General features: G+C 53.0%; 16 protein-coding genes across 16 annotated transcripts; 9 read left to right on the top strand and 7 right to left on the bottom strand.

Moving 5' to 3' along the window:
* Positions 1-101: 101 nt before the first annotated feature.
* On the top strand, positions 102-503 carry MRET_0149 (uncharacterized protein; the record flags this gene model as incomplete). Its single annotated transcript, XM_027626776.1, has 1 exon — positions 102-503. The coding sequence occupies one exon, from the start codon at positions 102-104 to the stop codon at positions 501-503; it is 402 nt and encodes a 133-aa protein (XP_027483040.1).
* On the bottom strand, positions 468-825 carry MRET_0148 (uncharacterized protein; the record flags this gene model as incomplete). Its single annotated transcript, XM_027626775.1, has 2 exons — positions 468-751; positions 777-825. 2 exons carry the CDS (start codon positions 823-825, stop codon positions 468-470), a joined length of 333 nt encoding a protein of 110 aa, XP_027483039.1.
* A 400-nt stretch (positions 826-1225) lies between these two features.
* Positions 1226-2143, bottom strand: MRET_0147 (cyclin-C; the record flags this gene model as incomplete). The annotated part of the gene is made up of 1 exon (XM_027626774.1): positions 1226-2143. The coding sequence occupies one exon, from the start codon at positions 2141-2143 to the stop codon at positions 1226-1228; it is 918 nt and encodes a 305-aa protein (XP_027482813.1).
* A 50-nt stretch (positions 2144-2193) lies between these two features.
* Positions 2194-3573, top strand: MRET_0146 (DNA cross-link repair 1A protein; the record flags this gene model as incomplete). Its single annotated transcript, XM_027626773.1, has 1 exon — positions 2194-3573. One exon carries the CDS (start codon positions 2194-2196, stop codon positions 3571-3573), a length of 1380 nt encoding a protein of 459 aa, XP_027482680.1.
* MRET_0145 (adenylosuccinate lyase) lies at positions 3574-5013 on the bottom strand (the record flags this gene model as incomplete). Its single annotated transcript, XM_027626772.1, has 1 exon — positions 3574-5013. The coding sequence occupies one exon, from the start codon at positions 5011-5013 to the stop codon at positions 3574-3576; it is 1440 nt and encodes a 479-aa protein (XP_027482804.1).
* A 491-nt stretch (positions 5014-5504) lies between these two features.
* On the top strand, positions 5505-5928 carry MRET_0144 (uncharacterized protein; the record flags this gene model as incomplete). Its single annotated transcript, XM_027626771.1, has 2 exons — positions 5505-5563; positions 5592-5928. 2 exons carry the CDS (start codon positions 5505-5507, stop codon positions 5926-5928), a joined length of 396 nt encoding a protein of 131 aa, XP_027482801.1.
* A 46-nt stretch (positions 5929-5974) lies between these two features.
* Positions 5975-6451, bottom strand: MRET_0143 (peptide-methionine (R)-S-oxide reductase; the record flags this gene model as incomplete). The annotated part of the gene is made up of 1 exon (XM_027626770.1): positions 5975-6451. One exon carries the CDS (start codon positions 6449-6451, stop codon positions 5975-5977), a length of 477 nt encoding a protein of 158 aa, XP_027482818.1.
* A 476-nt stretch (positions 6452-6927) lies between these two features.
* On the top strand, positions 6928-7749 carry MRET_0142 (DUF1183 domain protein; the record flags this gene model as incomplete). The annotated part of the gene is made up of 1 exon (XM_027626769.1): positions 6928-7749. One exon carries the CDS (start codon positions 6928-6930, stop codon positions 7747-7749), a length of 822 nt encoding a protein of 273 aa, XP_027482817.1.
* Positions 7750-7799: 50 nt separating this feature from the next.
* Positions 7800-9040, top strand: MRET_0141 (protein OS-9; the record flags this gene model as incomplete). Its single annotated transcript, XM_027626768.1, has 3 exons — positions 7800-8510; positions 8537-8595; positions 8620-9040. 3 exons carry the CDS (start codon positions 7800-7802, stop codon positions 9038-9040), a joined length of 1191 nt encoding a protein of 396 aa, XP_027482816.1.
* Positions 9041-9109: 69 nt separating this feature from the next.
* On the top strand, positions 9110-9897 carry MRET_0140 (protein-L-isoaspartate(D-aspartate) O-methyltransferase; the record flags this gene model as incomplete). Its single annotated transcript, XM_027626767.1, has 4 exons — positions 9110-9199; positions 9225-9730; positions 9761-9827; positions 9856-9897. 4 exons carry the CDS (start codon positions 9110-9112, stop codon positions 9895-9897), a joined length of 705 nt encoding a protein of 234 aa, XP_027482815.1.
* A 58-nt stretch (positions 9898-9955) lies between these two features.
* MRET_0139 (uncharacterized protein) lies at positions 9956-10672 on the top strand (the record flags this gene model as incomplete). The annotated part of the gene is made up of 2 exons (XM_027626766.1): positions 9956-10618; positions 10658-10672. 2 exons carry the CDS (start codon positions 9956-9958, stop codon positions 10670-10672), a joined length of 678 nt encoding a protein of 225 aa, XP_027482814.1.
* A 121-nt stretch (positions 10673-10793) lies between these two features.
* Positions 10794-11951, bottom strand: MRET_0138 (uncharacterized protein; the record flags this gene model as incomplete). The annotated part of the gene is made up of 1 exon (XM_027626765.1): positions 10794-11951. One exon carries the CDS (start codon positions 11949-11951, stop codon positions 10794-10796), a length of 1158 nt encoding a protein of 385 aa, XP_027482819.1.
* A 312-nt stretch (positions 11952-12263) lies between these two features.
* MRET_0137 (sulfhydryl oxidase) lies at positions 12264-13097 on the bottom strand (the record flags this gene model as incomplete). The annotated part of the gene is made up of 1 exon (XM_027626764.1): positions 12264-13097. The coding sequence occupies one exon, from the start codon at positions 13095-13097 to the stop codon at positions 12264-12266; it is 834 nt and encodes a 277-aa protein (XP_027482799.1).
* A 59-nt stretch (positions 13098-13156) lies between these two features.
* Positions 13157-15148, bottom strand: MRET_0136 (pseudouridylate synthase/pseudouridine kinase; the record flags this gene model as incomplete). The annotated part of the gene is made up of 1 exon (XM_027626763.1): positions 13157-15148. One exon carries the CDS (start codon positions 15146-15148, stop codon positions 13157-13159), a length of 1992 nt encoding a protein of 663 aa, XP_027482800.1.
* A 102-nt stretch (positions 15149-15250) lies between these two features.
* On the top strand, positions 15251-16315 carry MRET_0135 (alpha/beta-hydrolase; the record flags this gene model as incomplete). The annotated part of the gene is made up of 1 exon (XM_027626762.1): positions 15251-16315. One exon carries the CDS (start codon positions 15251-15253, stop codon positions 16313-16315), a length of 1065 nt encoding a protein of 354 aa, XP_027482605.1.
* A 102-nt stretch (positions 16316-16417) lies between these two features.
* On the top strand, positions 16418-17369 carry MRET_0134 (methyltransferase; the record flags this gene model as incomplete). Its single annotated transcript, XM_027626761.1, has 2 exons — positions 16418-17328; positions 17354-17369. 2 exons carry the CDS (start codon positions 16418-16420, stop codon positions 17367-17369), a joined length of 927 nt encoding a protein of 308 aa, XP_027482606.1.
* Positions 17370-17530: the final 161 nt, after the last annotated feature.

The following is a 17530-nucleotide window of genomic DNA, read 5'->3' as shown; positions in this document are numbered from 1 at the left end:
GGCTGCGCAACACAGCCGCCCGGCGCCGCCGTGGTCTAGGATTTAGTCATCATCACCGACCCACGGCCCCGGCTCCTCGGCTCGCGTGCACGTCGCCGCTCATGTCGTCGAGCTCGAGCGTGACGAGCGTCGGCCCGCGCGCCTCCCCGGCGTTACTGCCAGACATGCGTTTGGAGCAGTTTTTCCTATCGACGATTCGACAGCATGTCCTCATTGATGGCGTGTCTCCCGAGTCGTACGTCAACGCCACACATACCCCATGGGACAAGGTATACCACATCGAATGGCGCGCCTTGCTTCGTTTGCTATGGTGGGAGCAGCTCGTATCACCGCTATGGCAGGGCGTGCTTTGGGGCATGGGCGGCGTCGCGCTGGTGTGCGCGCGCCAGTCGCTCTTGTACACCCAGACGGCCAAGGTCCCACCTCCGCCCCGCCCACAAGGCCTCATTCCTTTCCTCACGCAAATTCTAGCGCGCCTCGGCCTGGGAGGACTCGCTATTTAACATGACGGCATCCGTGCATTCCGCCAGTGCTCGCAGCTTCGACGTGCACTGGCTGGCCACTTCCTCCTGAGACGCATGCTGGTTCGCAAAGAGGCACTGGTCATAGTCATGAATGTACTTGCCACACGTCTTTTTGATCGTTTGCAGCGTGGGCGACGCCTCCGATGCACAACGCGCCAGCTCTTGCTGCGCCTCGTTGCACGCCGACGGATTCTCGCGATGCGCATAAATGCATCGCTGGAAATTGGCTGGTGTGAGCGAGGCCATACGCACCCAGAGGTCCTTGGCAGTGCTTGCCCACCGATGCCATCACCGGCTCCATGCTGCCCAACGTGAACGTCAGAAAAAAGGTGGAGGGGCTTCTCTTCCGCCCGACGACCTGCCGCAGGCCGATGCTGTGGCGCGGCAATGCGGGCCATCGTGCACAGAGCGGCATCTCGCCCTGCTGTGCATGAGGGCACGTCTTGCGCTGGCGGCACACGGGAGACGCGGTCGTTTGCTGCCGCGTCCGCCTGCAGCGCATGAACCCTGCACCCACATCGCGTCGCGCTCCTAGGCCGCATGGCTCGTGGCTCTCTCACGCAGCGTGCATCAACGCCCCATACTATATACAAAGAACCTACTCATCCAAGCGTCTACCAAAGAAAGTGGGAAGGCACGTCGCCTCTCCCTAGCTACCCCGGCATGCCTGCGCACTGGGCGCTTCCCAACAAGTCGCATACTCACGCGGCCATGGCGCGGCACCGGTCTTCCCGCATGCGGTACAAGCGGTGAAAGAGGGCCTGGTGGTCTTCCAGCAGACTCAGGCCCGACGGCGGGTGCGAGAGCGCATGCCACAGCTCATAATGCGACAGCATGTCTTGTAGAATACACGAAATCACAGGAAGAGACACGTTGAAGCCAGCTAAGAACGACACCATGCATGGCTTGCGTGACGATGACTCGGTATCATGCAACGGCGTCGCAGCCGGCGCCCAATCGGTAGGGCGCGCAGGCGCTAGGCCGAGAGCCAAGTACATACAGGCAATAGCCAGAGTGTAGGGTGGATAGGATAAAGGCAGCGATGTACGGTACATGTCATTGGCCATGTACCACGCTAACTGCAGAAGCGTCGAGGCCGACGGACCCCCACCCTGCGGGCATGCACATGCTTTCACACAGGCATCGCACAGAGCAGGCAGGCTGCGATACACGTGGAACACAATCAAGTCGTACTCGAGCTCCTCTAACAAGTAGTACTCCATTCCCGCAATGAGCGGCACATAGTTAGGTGGGTCCTCGTAGCCACGCTCGTGTAGGAGCCTGGATGCCTCTGCACCCACCACACGAAGACGCACAGGCGCCTCTTCTGATTTGGTCGCCAAATACAGACACGTCACCAGCACGACAATAGGATCAGTAGCTGCATACGAATTCTTGGTGTAGAAGCGCTGAAAATACACGCTAGCTGTCGCGATCACCTGCTGATGCGCGTGCAGTCGGATGCCTAGTGTCGATATCGTATCGAGACACCATGTCGTGATCGCAGCCATATCTTGTGCACTTACATACTGCAGATCTTCATGGCGTGCACGCGCCACCGACGCAGGGTCCATCGTCCACCGGTGACATTGCGTCGACCGCCAAAAATTGGCCGCCATGGCTCTCGCCGGCAGATCGGAGTGGAGAAGTGACGCGCGTCGCTTGGCGCATGACACCACCGATCAAACGACCGCGACTGGCATGGCATCCAGACGTGCCACGTACGGCGGAAGAAGCTGAGAAGCAGCTCGAGGATGCGCTCAAATCAAGTCTGCAACGCATCGCATGCCCCGTGTGTGGCGAAACATGGCCAGAGAGTGACATTGCGCGGCATGCCAGCGCTTGCGGTGTGTCCTCGAACAAAGACACGACCGTCCAACAGTGGGCAGCCATCTTTCCTCCCACGAAAAAGCCACAACGCATACCACCGTACAAAATGCTGGATAGCATGCCGATCGCTGTCGATGCTTTTCGGTACGGTGCCATTGAAGGATGCTCGGCCTACTTCTTGTCTCACTTTCACTCGGATCATTATGCAGGCCTCTCTAAGCGCTGGGCGCATGGGCCTATATACTGCACGCGTGAAACAGCAAAACTCGCGCATGATATACTGCGCGTAGATCCCGCCTGGCTTCGGATGCTCGATCTCGACACACGCACCCCAATCCCAGAAGTCCAGGACGTACACGTCACTTGTCTGGCCGCCAACCACTGTCCTGGATCGTGCCTGTTCCTTTTCGAGGGACCGAGACAAGATGGAAAAATGGCTCGTTATCTGCACTGCGGCGACTTTCGCGCGTGCCCCGCGCAAGCGACGCACAAGGCCATTCGAAATGCATGCCCACTCGATGCCATCTATCTCGACACCACCTACTTAAACCCGCAATACTGCTTTCCACCCCAGCCGCAGGTCATCAAGGCATGTGCGGATCTCGTCACGTCCAAAACATCGCCGCTGGTCGTCGTCGGCACATACTCCATCGGCAAAGAACGCCTATTTCTCGCGTTGGCCGAGGCGCTGGATACCTACATCTATTGCGTGGACAAGCGCAAGTATCATACCTATGCCCTGTTGGACGATACGACCCTGCAAAAGCGCCTCACCAAAGACCCTTTACTGGCTCGCGTGCATGTGATGCCATTGCGCGCTCTAGTGCCGAATGCATTGCAGACGTACGCAGACGCCCTCCAAAAACAGGGCCTGACCATCGCACAAACGCTGGCATTCCGGCCTACAGGATGGACGTCACGTCAGACGCGACAGCAGGCGCCCCCGCCCAAGGCACTGACACCACAGCACATCGTCCCGCCGCCATTTACTCAACGGCATCTGCAGCCCACACGGCACGGTTCTGTGCAAATGTATGCTGTGCCCTACTCGGAGCACTCGTCGTTCTACGAGCTTATGGCCTTTCTGCTTCACGTACCACACCACCGCATGATACCCACCGTGCCCACCAAGTTTCAGCGCTACGCGGACGTGTGGACGGCGGCATCCCTGCATCAGGGGCATGTACAGATCGAGGCTCGTTCGACAGACTATTGGTAATTATACGGAAAGCTCTGCCCTGCCCGTGTGGGCCAGCGAGGCAGCATACGGCTCCAGCGCCGGCTTGACCCACTGAGCAAGGAACTTGTCCACCTGCTGAGGCGCACGGCCCGTAAAGCTAGACGGATCCAGCAGCACATCGAGGCGGTCAGCGATGGGAGCAAAGTATGCGTCGTTGCGCACACGCTCAATCAAATCATTCTCACCACCCTCCTCCTTGACGACTCGGGCAGCTTGGTGCGACAGGACACGGATCTTTTCGTGACACTCTTGCCTGTCGCCACCACTGCGCACCATAGCCATAATAATGTTTTCCGTGGCCATGAACGGCAGCTCTGCAGCAATGTGGCGGGCAATAATAGCAGGGTAAACAACAAGACCCTCGCTGATATTTTGCAGCAGCGTCAAAATCACATCAGCCGTCAGGAACGCCTCAGGGATCGTCAGGCGGCGGTTGGCACTGTCGTCGAGCGTGCGTTCCATCCATTGGCCACCGGCCGTCTCACGAGCGCTGTTGAGTATGTTACCGAGCCAGCGAGCCAGACCGCACACACGCTCCGAGCGCATAGGGTTACGTTTGTACGCCATAGCACTCGAGCCAATCTGGTCCTTTTCAAACGGCTCTTCCACCTCTTTCAGGTGGCACAAGAGACGGATGTCCGTGGCGATCTTGAGCGCAGACGCAGCGAAGGACGCCAACGGCGAAAGCACGTCGATATCGATCTTGCGAGAGTAGGTCTGGCCCGTCACAGGCATGGCATACGGGAATTCGAAGAGCTCTGTTACGCGCTCGTCCAGAGCCTCGACCTTGTCGTGGTCACCATCAAAAAGCTGCAGGAAGCTGGCTTGCGTACCTGTGGTGCCCTTGACGCCACGGAAGCCAAGGTCGTCGCGTGCACGGCTAAGGTTACGCAGATCCCACAGCAGGTCCTGGATCCACAGCGTCGCACGTTTACCCACGGTGGTAAGTTGCGCCGGCTGCATGTGCGTGAATCCAAGCGTGGGTAGATCGCGATGCTTCTCTGCGAATGATGCTAGACGCTGAATGACAACGGCAAGCTTCGGCAGCAGGAGGTTCAGGCCCTTGCGCAGGAAAATGAGATCGGCATTGTCCGTCACGTAACACGACGTCGCACCGAGGTGAATAAATGGCGCAGCAGCAGGCGCCATGACACCAAACACATGTACATGCGCCATCACATCATGTCGTCGGCGCTTCTCTTCCTCTGCAGCAAGTTTCATCTGCTCTTCATCCAAGGTGAGGTGCGCGCGCATCTGTTCAATGGCCTCGTCAGGGATTGGCAGACCCAGCTCCTTCTCGGCGATGGCGAGGTTGAGCCACAGCTGACGCCACGTCCCGAAACGCATAGCATTCGAGAAAAGGTGCGACATTTCTTTGCTGGCATAACGACTCGACAACGGTGACTGCCAATTGTCCATGTTGGCTGGTAGCAATACAATAGCTAGGTACCGAGGACCTCAGCCGCACACACCACTGGCGAGGGATTTTTCCGCACGTGATACCTACGAGACCTGATGAAAAAAACCCCCTGCTTCGTTCCTCTCTGCGGCCATGAGGCGTTGATTTTCTGTATGTAAGTGTCGATCCTACTTTGTGTGATGAGCCCCAAGAACCAAGCTCTAGAATTACTCTGCATTCACCGTGGAGACACACTCTTAGTTATCAGTTTCAGCCTTGTCTGATCTTTCCGCTTGTCTAGAAACGTGGCTAACGCAACAGACTAAGTATGTATCTTGTTCCATCCACATGCGGATGATATATTTCCGATGGGCGGACCGAATGGGCTTCCATCCTGACGCAAGTCAGCTCTGCGCTGGTGTACAATTGCGCAATAGAGTCGTGGTGGTAGACCTTTGAGGATTCATCGGGTTCTGATCATGTTGGCCCTAAGAACCTACTAACCATAGGCATGAGTGAAATACCGACGTCTAGCTCTTCGTCCCTTTCTCCAGACACTCTCGTGGATGAGTACGTGTGTATGCGTACTGATGACAAGGTTTATGCGACAAGGTCACTTTGATCAGTTACGCAAACAGATGCTTCGTGACTTTTTACAGAGTGAGCGTCATGCGGCCTTTCGTGAACAACTAGAATCGTACCTGCACGACTATGTGTCCAAAGATGCTGAGCGATTGGCCTATCGCGATGCCCGACTCCGTCAAAGTGATATCATGCATGCTTTGGACCAGCATCCGCTGTTCGACGAGCTCGTCTCAGACTTGTCAAAGCAGGGCAAAGAGTCCTGGCTGGGCGAGGGTGGCCGACTTGCTGAGCAAGTGCGCGAACAGGTCACTCGCATGATCCAAGCTCACGCGAGTTCTCGTCAGGAATGAGGCTCTTATTGTAACATAGCTGTAGAATTATTTACGTGTGGTATTCTCAGTCATGGTGAAAGGACAACGAGATAGAATTGACACAGTGGCGCTCGTTCGTGGGTGTAGGGAATCCTTCTCCGTAAAACACGTGTCCCAGGTGACCACCGCAGTTCGTACAGGTGATCTCTGTACGCCTCATGCCATGGGAGAAGTCGTCGTGTCTCGCAATAGCTCCTGGGATGGCATCGAAAAACGCTGGCCATCCACACCCACTTTGAAACTTGGTCGTGCTCGTGTACAAAGGTGCTTGACATCCAGCACAGTGGTACACACCCGGCTGAAAATGCTCATCGTATTCCCCTGTACCAGCCCATTCCGTCCCCTTTTGACGAAGCACACGGAACTGTTCAGGACTGAGAATAGCACGCCATTCACGTTCTGTCTTGGGAACTTGCGTCATCTTACTCTGGAATCTTTGTGAAAGTAAAGGGAACAGTCGCGTGCAACGAAAAGCTCGAGATGTCGTACGAGCTCTCAGCATACGGTCCAGCCGCAGGTGCTGTGGCAAGCAAATTGGGACGGAAAAAATATTGTGTTTATCCCCACATTATTGGCTCCCTGACATCACCACCATGGTGCGTAAACGAAACTTATATACACTACTTCTTCTCAGGAAATTCGACCCGCACTTCTTTCTTCAGCTCATCTTCGGTCGGGCTCGATGGCTTCATATTGTTCAGGGGGTGCTTGTGACCCGTGTTTCGTTCATAGTTCTCAAGTCCACGCTGGTACTTCCTGTCATGTCAGCTTGAGCGGCAATTAACGCACAATGCCACGTTCTTTGAGTGTAACTGTAGCTTATGCACCAGTTCTTCTTCTCCCGGAAATTGGTTTTGGCTCATGATAGCTGGGGAAATAGGGAGGTAAGGTGACATGTGCACCGACCATTGTACACGTGGAGGTGGCAAAGCTGCAGGGTCAAATGCGCTCCACCTATACTCCTTGGTACCACACAAAATGTTGGGCGGCCCTCGGAGTGCGCTGGTAGTACTGCTTTGCGTGGTCACATTTTGCATGAGTGTCTTGGGTAAAAAACATCAAAATAGCCCATATGAGAAAGTACGGTTCTCCGATATCCGGACACTGACTTTGTACCGCGGACGGATGACAACGGCACGTCGTTTGGAGCCTATACCACAACTTACTTGTGAAGGAAGCTTGTGCCACAAATTTCAGCCTGCCGTGATTCAGTGCCAAAGCACCGGTGACAATCAATGGAAATGTGAGTCGCAGCTTCCTTTGTGGGCTCAGTTGGGGGCTGTCGAGGTATCCTGCGAAGGCTGGAACTTTAGTGACGATATTTTCGTTTTGAAAGGATCCTGCGCTCTGCGCTACGAACTTTTGCCCACAAGTACTCGTATCAGTGGAAGTTGGGAGTCGATTCTCTTTAGTGTGCTCTTCTGGAGTCTGGCTGTGTTCATTGTTCTCTCGTTGCTTCACACATGCCTGGGAACGGAAAGATACAATGCTATGGACGACCACAGTAATGGCGCTCCACCGCCGTATCAGAAACATGTAACGTCCACCTTCTCTTCTCCTGTGACTCGCGCCATGTCGGCCTTAGGACTCGGTGCTATAGCCGGCTATTTCTTCCGCACGCGTCAGACGGACCCTCCTTCCACCCATGGCGATATGTACCGCCCGTTCCCTGCTTATGGGACTATGCCTCACCATGGCGTATACTATGGAGATGCTGCTGCGCAACTCCACAGTGACCACATAGCTTCCTCTTCGTCAGCCCACACCAGCACAGGCTTTGGCGGCTCAGAAAATCGATAAATAGATAGTATACCATTTATCCGTCTCCACTTGCCTCGTAATTTCGACCCATGTCTTGGCTGAGGAACCTGCTGCTGTTCACTGCATGTGCTGTAACATGTATAACGGCTCAATCTAGGGTAGAAATTGCCAATATTTTGAAACGCGACGAGTTTTCTATACATTTTTCCAATGAAACCATACCCATAACCGAGGCTTTGCAGTTACTTGATGACAAGAAAGCATACTCGCAAGACGCGTCCCTTCAAGTTGCACACACAAATGGCAAGTTCCAGATGTACAGAATCACAGATACAGAAGCGTATGTTTGCCACATACCTTTGGTGAAATCTGATGAGGGAGCTGATCAGAATAAGCGTGTGCTGCCAAATAAAGAGACGGACGCCATTCTGTCTCGTGGTCTTTCCCTCTTGGCAAAGCTACGTGGAAAGGAATTGCAGAATATACAATCATATTTTTCACATGTGCTACGTTATGGCAATCATATACTGCAGTACCCGCTCATGGCCATGTTGGACAATGATGGGGTGCCTGAGGTTGACAATCGAGATACCCTTCCTGAAGGATATTACTTGATGGGTGTGTGGGACAGCTTGGAAGGAATAAAAAACGAATTGGTTCCCCTTTATAATACTCCATCAGCTGATCTGGATGACGATGTGGCACCACTATATGAGGACAATGCTTTTTTCATCCAGCAAGTATGGAATGGGGGCACTGTTTGTGATCTGAATGGCTTACCAAGAACTACAACAGTCAAGGTATGTACCCATGCGCTGACGACAAGTATTACTGTGGCTCAAATAATAAAATTCTGAGTCTGGCCGAGGTACTTACGTGCAATTAGTATGTTCACTCGACTAACATCAGCGTTATGGTCGTTGAGACAAATGTTTTGTGCGATGATGTGGCGTTTATTCCCCCCAAAACCAAGGAATCCAACAAAATTCAATGCCATATGATCACGCCTGACAATTTAGAGGAAAGCAAAGCCCACGTGAAGCACGTCGAAGAGCGCCATAATCATCGGTATAAAGATGTTCATGAACACGATGATACAGGAATTCTTGCTGAGAAGATACAAGATGTAGGAGCAGGGACAGGCGCCCAACCTACGATGCAGTTGGACCCAAAGGTATTGCAACTCATTGACAAGTATCTTCAGTCTCGTGAACAAATGACTGAGACCACATCCTCCACGCCGTCATCCCACGAGACTTCCACTGTAAAAGCAACCGGGACAGTGGCGGAGCAGGCCTCTGAACTCCCTTTTCACCGGCAAGAATTGTAAGGTCATTGCATCTCGAAGACCTGTGGCTTTCTCCACCCGACCATCTTCTCATTCCACTTTATTGTTATCATGGCGTGGCGATGCACAGGTAGCTCTAATGAAGAGCTGCTTACCAATATGAAAGCCGTAGGTATCATACGCTCATCGAGGGTACTGGAGGTATGTTCGATTCCATCTTACGAAGGCCATGAAATTGGTTGATCGTGCAAACTATGTACCTTCAGTTACGCGCCGGCATGCCTATCAGGATGCACCTCAGAGTATCGGATACAACGCAACCATATCTGCACCACATATGCATGCATTTGCTGCAGAAATTTTACTTCCATACTTAAGCCAAGGCTGCTCGGTAATGGATGTGGGGTCTGGGTCAGGCTACCTCCTCGCCACTCTCCATCACCTTTTACCCCCTTCAGATCGCAAGACTCACATTGTAGGAGTAGAGCACATCCAGGAGCTTGTTAGTGCGAGTATCGAAAATTTGAAACGCGATGGGTTGGAACGTGAATTGGGAAATGGCCGCATCGTAGCGATGCAGGGAGATGGGCGCAAAGGTTGTCCAGAATTTGCACCATATAGTGCTATCCATGTTGGTGCCGCTGCTCCTTGCATACCTGAAACCCTTGTTCAGCAACTTGCTTCACCGGGCCGTTTGATTGTGCCCGTTGATCGTCCTACGAGCAATTACCAGTATGTCTGACATCTATATGTTAACATTAGGGACCTCTATCAAATCGACAAGAGCGTCGATGGCAAGGTCGAAAAAAAGATACTTTTCGGAGTCATGGTAGGTCAACGGCTAACTGACAATCCAGTATGTCCCTCTGACCAATGCCGAGGAACAATGGTCCAAGTAGCCCCACCTTTTTTCTAGCAACTCCACCTTGATATATATCATTCCGCTACACAAGAAGCATGGAATCCGAGCTGTCGTTGCCTCGATCAGTGCATTTGCAAACTACAACTGCGCACATCAAGGATGCGCCTAAAGTGTCTGCGCACATTATGCCATTTTCAATCAACTATAATGGTTCAGCACCTGTACACACCTACTTTGTTCTACATCCAGCTCAGGATTCTGGTGCACACGTAACAGCAGATCCGTGCAAGACGTTTAACGACGAGACTTGTACGGCAGCAATATCATCATTTCGAGGTCGACATATTCATGGTGTGCGCCAAAAACTTCCGTTTGGGTATGAATTGGGATTCTTTCGCATGTCTCGAGAAGTGATGAAGTCGCCTTCAAATCCGTCTCAGCGATCGAACATGACCGGTCTCTTGTCACAGCGTATGCCAAAAGTACCAAAAAAGTTTTCATTAGATGATGACGACGACGACAACTTCGCAGATGATGATTGCACTGGTGATCATTATCAAACATTACTACCATCAGAATCATTATTCTCGGAAAATGTTGACGATGAGGATTCTGAGCCCGCCTCTATCCATTCTTTGAATCCAGTATACCACGCAGGTACTTCATTTTGGATCTGGGGACCGGATGGACCATTGGATCAGGGAGGTGATCCTTACATGCGCACATGGAACGAATGGATTCAAGTAGTCTCACCCGCTGTACGTCACAAGCTCAACAACATTACGCTAACACAGCAGATACACGATATTTAAGAATAAAATTGGATTTTATAGGCGCGATATGTGTATGCTCAAAAAACGATAGTATCTGCTTTATACAAAGTGAAATCGAGCGTACCAAAATGGCGGAGGGGTGTCTTGTGATAGCGTGCATTTAGTAGCTGCTGCCACCGTAACTGCCGGATGAACCGCCATAGCCACCCGAGTTGCCACCATAGCCACCCGAGTTGCCACCATAGCCACCCGAGTTGCCACCATAGCCACCCGAGTTGCCACCATAGCCACCCGAGTTGCCACCATAGCCACCCGAGTTGCCACCATAGCCGCTCGAGTTGCCGCCATAGCCACTCGAGTTGCCACCATAGCCAGCTGAACTGCCACCATATCCGCCTGAGCTGTTATGACCACCGTGATGACCACTAGAAGCACCCAGACCGCCGGAAGAGCCAAAGCTGTCCGACGAGCCACCGTAACCTCCATTGGAAGAGCCACCGTAGCCGCCATTAGAAGAGCTGCCGTAACCACTAGACGAGCTGCCATAGCTGCCATTCGAAGAGTTGCCGTAGCCGCCATTGGACGAGCTACCGTAACCGCCATGGGACGAGCCACCGTAACCTCCATTGGAAGAGCCACCGTAGCCGCCAGAGGACCCACCGTAGCCGCTACTAGACGAGTTTCCGTAGCCGCCATTGGACGAGCTACCATAGCCTCCATTGGAAGAGCCACCATAGCCGCCACTGGACGAGTTTCCGTGGCCACTAGACGGGTTTCCGTAACCGCCATGGGACGAGCCACCGTAGCCTCCATTGGAAGACCCACCGTAGCCGCCAGAGGAGCCACCATAGCTGCCATTCGAAGAGTTGCCGTAGCCGCCACTGGACGAGTTTCCGTAATCACCAGACGAGTTTCCGTAACCGCCAGATGAGTTTCCGTAGCCGCCAGTGGACGAGTTTCCGTAATCACCAGACGAGTTTCCGTAACCGCCATTAGACGAGCCACCGTAACCGCCAGACGAGCCACCATAGCTGCCATTCGAAGAGTTGCCGTAGCCGCCACTCGACGAGTTTCCGTAGCTACCAGACGAACCACCATAGCTGCCATTAGAAGAGCCACCGTAGCCGGCAGTAGAGCCGCTTGAGTTACCATTGTAGCCACCCGATGAGCCACCGAAATTATTGGAGTTACCACTGTAACCACCAGCGCTGGTGTTACCGTAACCCTGTTGCTGCTGCTGTCCGCCTTGGCTGTTACCACCGAATTTTTCAAGCACTTGACCGGCTTTGCCGTTGGTTAGGTTATTTAGCAAGTCCATGTCGAGATGTAATGGGAGTCACGACGAATGTATTGTTCGCCGCACCGCTATTTATTGTCCCGCATTCTTTGCGCGCACGGGACAATAGAAGCACTTCACCCTGCCTCACATCCTAAGTTATCGCGTATTATGCAGAAGCACGGGCCAATACAATACAAGCTTACTAAATAACACCGCCCTCTGGCATTCCTGCCTATGCAAGTGGTCGGCTCTCCGTGGCGGAGAGGCGAATACAGTCGAATCACTCATCGCCGTCAAAGGTGCGTGATAACTCGTCGGCTTTTACAAAGACACACCTGATGCACGTGGTTCTCAAACAGTGCGGATAGGCAAAATGTGCGCCATGCCCGAGGCCTCTTTGGTGTCGATGTCGTAAAGATTCGTCTTTGCCATTGTCTTGGTGCCGCAACCGCAGTCATAAGTCTCATTCAGCTTAGAGCAGTCAAATTGTGGCTTATGCAAACGCCTGTTAACTTGGTTGTGGACATTGCAAAGCCAGATCTCGGCATTGTGGCGCGAAGCCGTTTGAGGTGGCCATTCTTTGAGGAGTTGCTGAAAGTGTGCGGCACAATCACCGCACGGGTATAAAAGCGAGAACAAACGCATGAAATTTTGTAGGTCTGCGCTTTGTTGCGGCGTTGGCTTGTCAGGAAAGCGTGCCATCATAGTATGCAGGAATCGCCATGTTGAGCGGCCCAATTCAGCCTTAGCCGTTTCATTACTCATAGAAGGCGCATAAGCCCCATCAACTTTACTGTCCAGCTTAATAGAATCTGTGGGCATGGGGACAGCAAGCGTTGGCGAAATTGTCCCATGGGTTGTTGGGAGCGTGGCAGCAGGAGTAGGCACCGTTTGCGGCACAGGTTGATGCCAATTATGGTACATCGCTGCCGGATTTGTTGGCATCCAATGGCTTGCGAAGCTGCGCCAATCAGTGATAGGGAAATATGGTTTTCCATGAGACACCTGATCCTGATCTGGACCGTGACCTTGCATCGATTGCATTAAAGCCTCCCAAATATATTCGCCCGTCTTTGGGTCTCGTACTGGAGACGAAGTACTTTGCGAGAGATAAACAAAGGCTGGTATGAGCAATAACAGCGTCGCCACAATAACAAATCGGAGAAATCTTGTGAGTGGCAGCATGATAGGGTCAAGTTAAGATGCCTTCGGCGAGCGTCAGCATGGTCATCGATATCACGTGATTATGCTCCCATCGAGCGAGCTACGGCTTCTTTACAGGTGAGAGTGCGTTGAGCAGCGCTCTGTCCGATGTTGACGAGATCGACCATGTCTTCCAAAGTGATTTGATCGAAAGACGTGCTCATAGTACTCATTCGTGCTAAAATAGCTCCAGTAAATGAATCACCAGCTCCAGTGGAATTCACGAATGGTTTGCCATGGTCCATAGGCAGGGCAGGTACGTGTACAAAATGGTGCTGGGCGCCTTGTCCTTGCATCACCAATAACACACCGAGACCTCCCAATTTTATCAGTTGGATCTGGGCCACATGTGTCATCATGAAGGCGTCTTGAATGAGGGCAGGCGGTAATCGCGTGGCACGAATTACGGCATCGACATGGTTCGTGGGCTCTCGTGGGAACGTGGTTCGCAAACGTTCTGCCATTGAAGCGAGCTCGTATTGATTCGGCGTCACAATTTGAATTTTTTGAGCGCGTTGCAGCATCTGCATGGCATCCAGGATTCGATGGCACTTGGCCGTAGATGTCGGTTCGTACAACACAGGAACTCGTTCTTTGGTTGCATAGGCTAATGCCGCGGCCAGAGACGCTGGCTGAAGATTCGCATCTAGTGCGATAAAGTTAGGCTGGTGCTGCTGCAAGCGCATTGCAACGACCTCTGGCACCATTATCTCGTCTAATACGCGCATGTCGGCTATTCCCGTGACAAGTTCGCCGTTCGCGTCCAGCACAAGATTGCACGTTGGCGTGCGAGCGCTCTGAATAAGTGCGTCAGTTCGCATACGAGATACGCGCATGTCGTCTTGCATAAGACGTCCTAAGATGTCATCTGCTTTGGGCGCTACCAACACCACAGCCCGCTTATCCTCGAGCATAGCATGGGCAGCTCTTGCAATATTATGAGCCACACCACCCACAGTCATGTCAATTGATCCAGGTGCGGTAGAAGGATCAGAGAGCGATGGCTCCAGCGCCAGCGCCGTAATATCCATGGCAGCACAACCGATTACCATAATCCGTGCCTTTTTGGGTGCATGCACCTGTGCGACTGTAGACTTTCTGGGCCCCGCTAGTGACATAGCGCACTCTGCAGCATGGCGTGCATTGTTCAGCACCAATGCTACATTGTTCTGCACTGAGTGTGCGGCCAAGCTGCTTACGCGCTGTAGCAGCCAGGGTGTGACTTGCTTGCCTAGCCGATCGATCCCCAGTTCTTTGCTTTCAAGTACGGCCTGTTCCACAGCTAGCTGAATTTCCTGGCCATTTGCCTCAAATTCACGAGGGATGGGTACGCCAAATACAATGCCGTTCTCGAGACCCAATTGCTCATTCGCGGCTACGATTCGGGCCGCATGATCCACACTCGATACCACAGGGACCTTGCAGCCCGACGACGCCGTATAAAAATTTGGAAATTCACCTGAAGCATGGAATGTAAACACAGGCACACCTTGTGTCTCGAGGTACTCGAGCGTCCTTGGAATGTCGAGAATCGACTTGGCTCCCGAGCAGAATACGGCCACACGCGTGCGACCCAATTCTGTCAAATCAGCGGAAATATCCATCGAGCTTTCAGCTCCACGATGAACGCCTCCAATGCCACCCGTGGCAAATATACGTATACCGGCTCGATGTGCAAGAGCCATGGTGCCGCTGACTGTGGTGCCACCGACCCAGCCCATACCCTGAGATAGCGCATGTGCCAGGCTTCCACGCCCCACTTTAGTAGTGTGCGATGGATCACTATCTGCGACGCGTGCCAGCTGTGTCTTGTCTAGTCCAATGTGCACGCGCCCATCCAAGATGGCAATGGTGGCAGGCTCGGCACCCACACGGCGGATTTGGTCCTCCGCTGCAACGGCCATCTCATAATTCAGGGGTCTTGGGAGTCCATGCGTGATAATAGTCGACTCCAGCGCTACAACAGCACGTCCGGCATGCAGCGCAGCTTGGACACCATCATGCAGCACGAATCGCAGCGTGCCTGGCCACATGCGTGAGCGGACCCGAATAAGGTCGACACACCACTGTCATTCACGTGTCCTCCACGCTTGCTTTTTTTCCCCGGTACGTCCCAAAATTTGTTCGCTGGAGCCATGATGCCCAAAATACCGCCTCCGCCGTTCGGGGCCGTCTTCAAGGGTGCGACGTCGCAGATACTCGAACAGTTTATGGACCTGAGTGGCCCTTCATACAAGCCCACGGTATTCAATCCCTCTTCGCAGGTCATGAAGGGCCCGCTTCGTGTCGCCAAAGACCGTGTGCCGCCCTCCAAATCGGGCGAGGAGCCAGGCTTCGACATATACTATGAGGTGCACGGGAAGGGATCGCGGCGTATCGCTTTGATCATGGGACTAGCGAACTCATGCTTCAGCTGGCTTGAGCAGGTCGAGGAGTTCGGACATGACCCCGCATGCTCCGTGCTGGTGCTGGATAACAGAGGATACGGGAACTCGGATACGCCCGTGCAGCGATACACAACGGGCGAGATGGCTAAAGATGTGATCGAGGTAATGGATCACATTGGATGGACAGAGAAACAGTCCGTGAATCTCGTTGGTGTCTCCATGGGCGGCATGATTTCTCTCGAAATCGCTCGCCAGAATCCAGAGCGCCTGGCCTCTTTGCTCTTGCTCAGCACCACAAGTGGAGATGGAAGCTCTTTACCACCCCCGATTGGTCTTGTAGCTATGACCAGAGGCTTTTTTTCTTCGCTCACAGGCCGTACGCGGGCGGAAGCGCGAGTGAATCGCATGACCAATGTGCTTTTCCCATTGCCTTGGCAGAACGAAAAACACCCGACGGATCCTCGCGGTCGGACGAACGGTGAAGTAATGCGCGAAATTCTTCTTTGGCGATCTAAATTTGTTCTTCCGCCTACGACCTTGGGTCCGCTTCTTCAAATGTCAGCCTGTCTTACGCACCATGTGTCATCGAAAGATTTGAAGCGGATCAACGATCTTGTACCAAAGATCGCTATCATCACGGGCGACTGGGATCAGATCGTGAACCCAAGTCACTCCAAGCACATGCATAAGATGATGCCTGATGCTTTATATGAAGTGTGGAAAGATGCAGGCCATGCCATTCATATCCAGTTCCCGTTCACCTTTAACAAGTTCCTTCGTCAGTGGATAGGCTTGCCCCCTGTACACGATTAAATATCTCCACATAGGGACACTAGTGACCAAGGCCATTCACCGCCTTTTTCTCTTCTTCCCGCTCTTTTTCGCTCCTGGCCTCTGGCTGGACAGAATTTGCGCATGTCGAGCGTTCGGCAGGTACACCCGTCCCCTGACGTAGCCAAGGGAGTCGAATATTGGGAAAGTGTCCCAGCTACTGTGGATGGCGTTTTGGGTGGGTATGGCAATGGTACCCTGCCGCGAGTGGATGCCCTCGGTTCACGAACGTTTCTGCTGCGTACGCTTCCTTACTTGAGTAGTATCCCGCCTGCTGCTTACAATGGGACGCCCATGGAGTGGAAGGAAAGCCGTGTTAAGCACCGCGGCGGTAAGGGGGCGACTGTGACGCGCGCACTCGACTCTGGTGCAGGTGTGGGCCGTGTGACGGAACATGTGCTTTTGCCTTTAGTGGATGAAGTGCATCTTGTTGAGCCCGTGCACAAGTTTCTGCAGGAAGCCAAATTGCGCTCTTCTTCTTGGAAGCCCATGCAACAGACTGTGGAATCGTCTCCCTTCAACGCACGCAAGGTCGTGTATTTCCATCAATCCACACTGCAGGGCTTTCCTCTGGCTAATCCTATGTCGTCCACTGATACCTCGCAAAATCATCTACCACCCACATATATGAACAATGAAGCAACAGAACCTCCTTCCTCTCCTGTCACCTATGATATTATCTTGTGCCAGTGGTGCCTGCAGCATCTGTCTGAAACTGACCTGATTCAGTTTCTCCAAGACGCCAAGAAATTGCTTCGTCCGCCTCAACTGGCCGACGATGCACGTCCTGGCTGCGACGGCGGCATAATTTTCGTAAAAGAGAATGTCTGCAGCGAGCTACCAGATGGCAGCGAGTCATGCTGGTACGACCAGGAAGACTATTCCATCACAAGATCGCGAAAATTGTATGAGCGCATTTATGCAGAAGCTGGGCTTACTGTGGTGCGCACAGAGGTGCAACTTGGATTTCCTCCAGAATTATTCGATGTACAGATGTACGTGCTTGCATACTAACAACAGGTGGGCCCTACGGTAGTACGAAAACGTTCATTACACAATGAGTGAGTATGTCAGTCCAACCTCATCCAATTTGGGCTGCAGCGTTAATTTGTCACCACCGCTGGAGTCTTCATTCGGTGAGAAGATCAATCAGGCTCTGCGCGAATTTATGGTTGGGCCTTGCGATTCCACAGGCTT

This window comes from Malassezia restricta, chromosome I (genome assembly GCF_003290485.1).
Source record: "Malassezia restricta chromosome I, complete sequence".
Classification (NCBI taxonomy): domain Eukaryota; kingdom Fungi; phylum Basidiomycota; class Malasseziomycetes; order Malasseziales; family Malasseziaceae; genus Malassezia; species Malassezia restricta.
The sequence above is the reverse complement of the archived record's forward strand: the minus strand, read 5'-3'. Positions and strand labels throughout refer to the sequence as shown.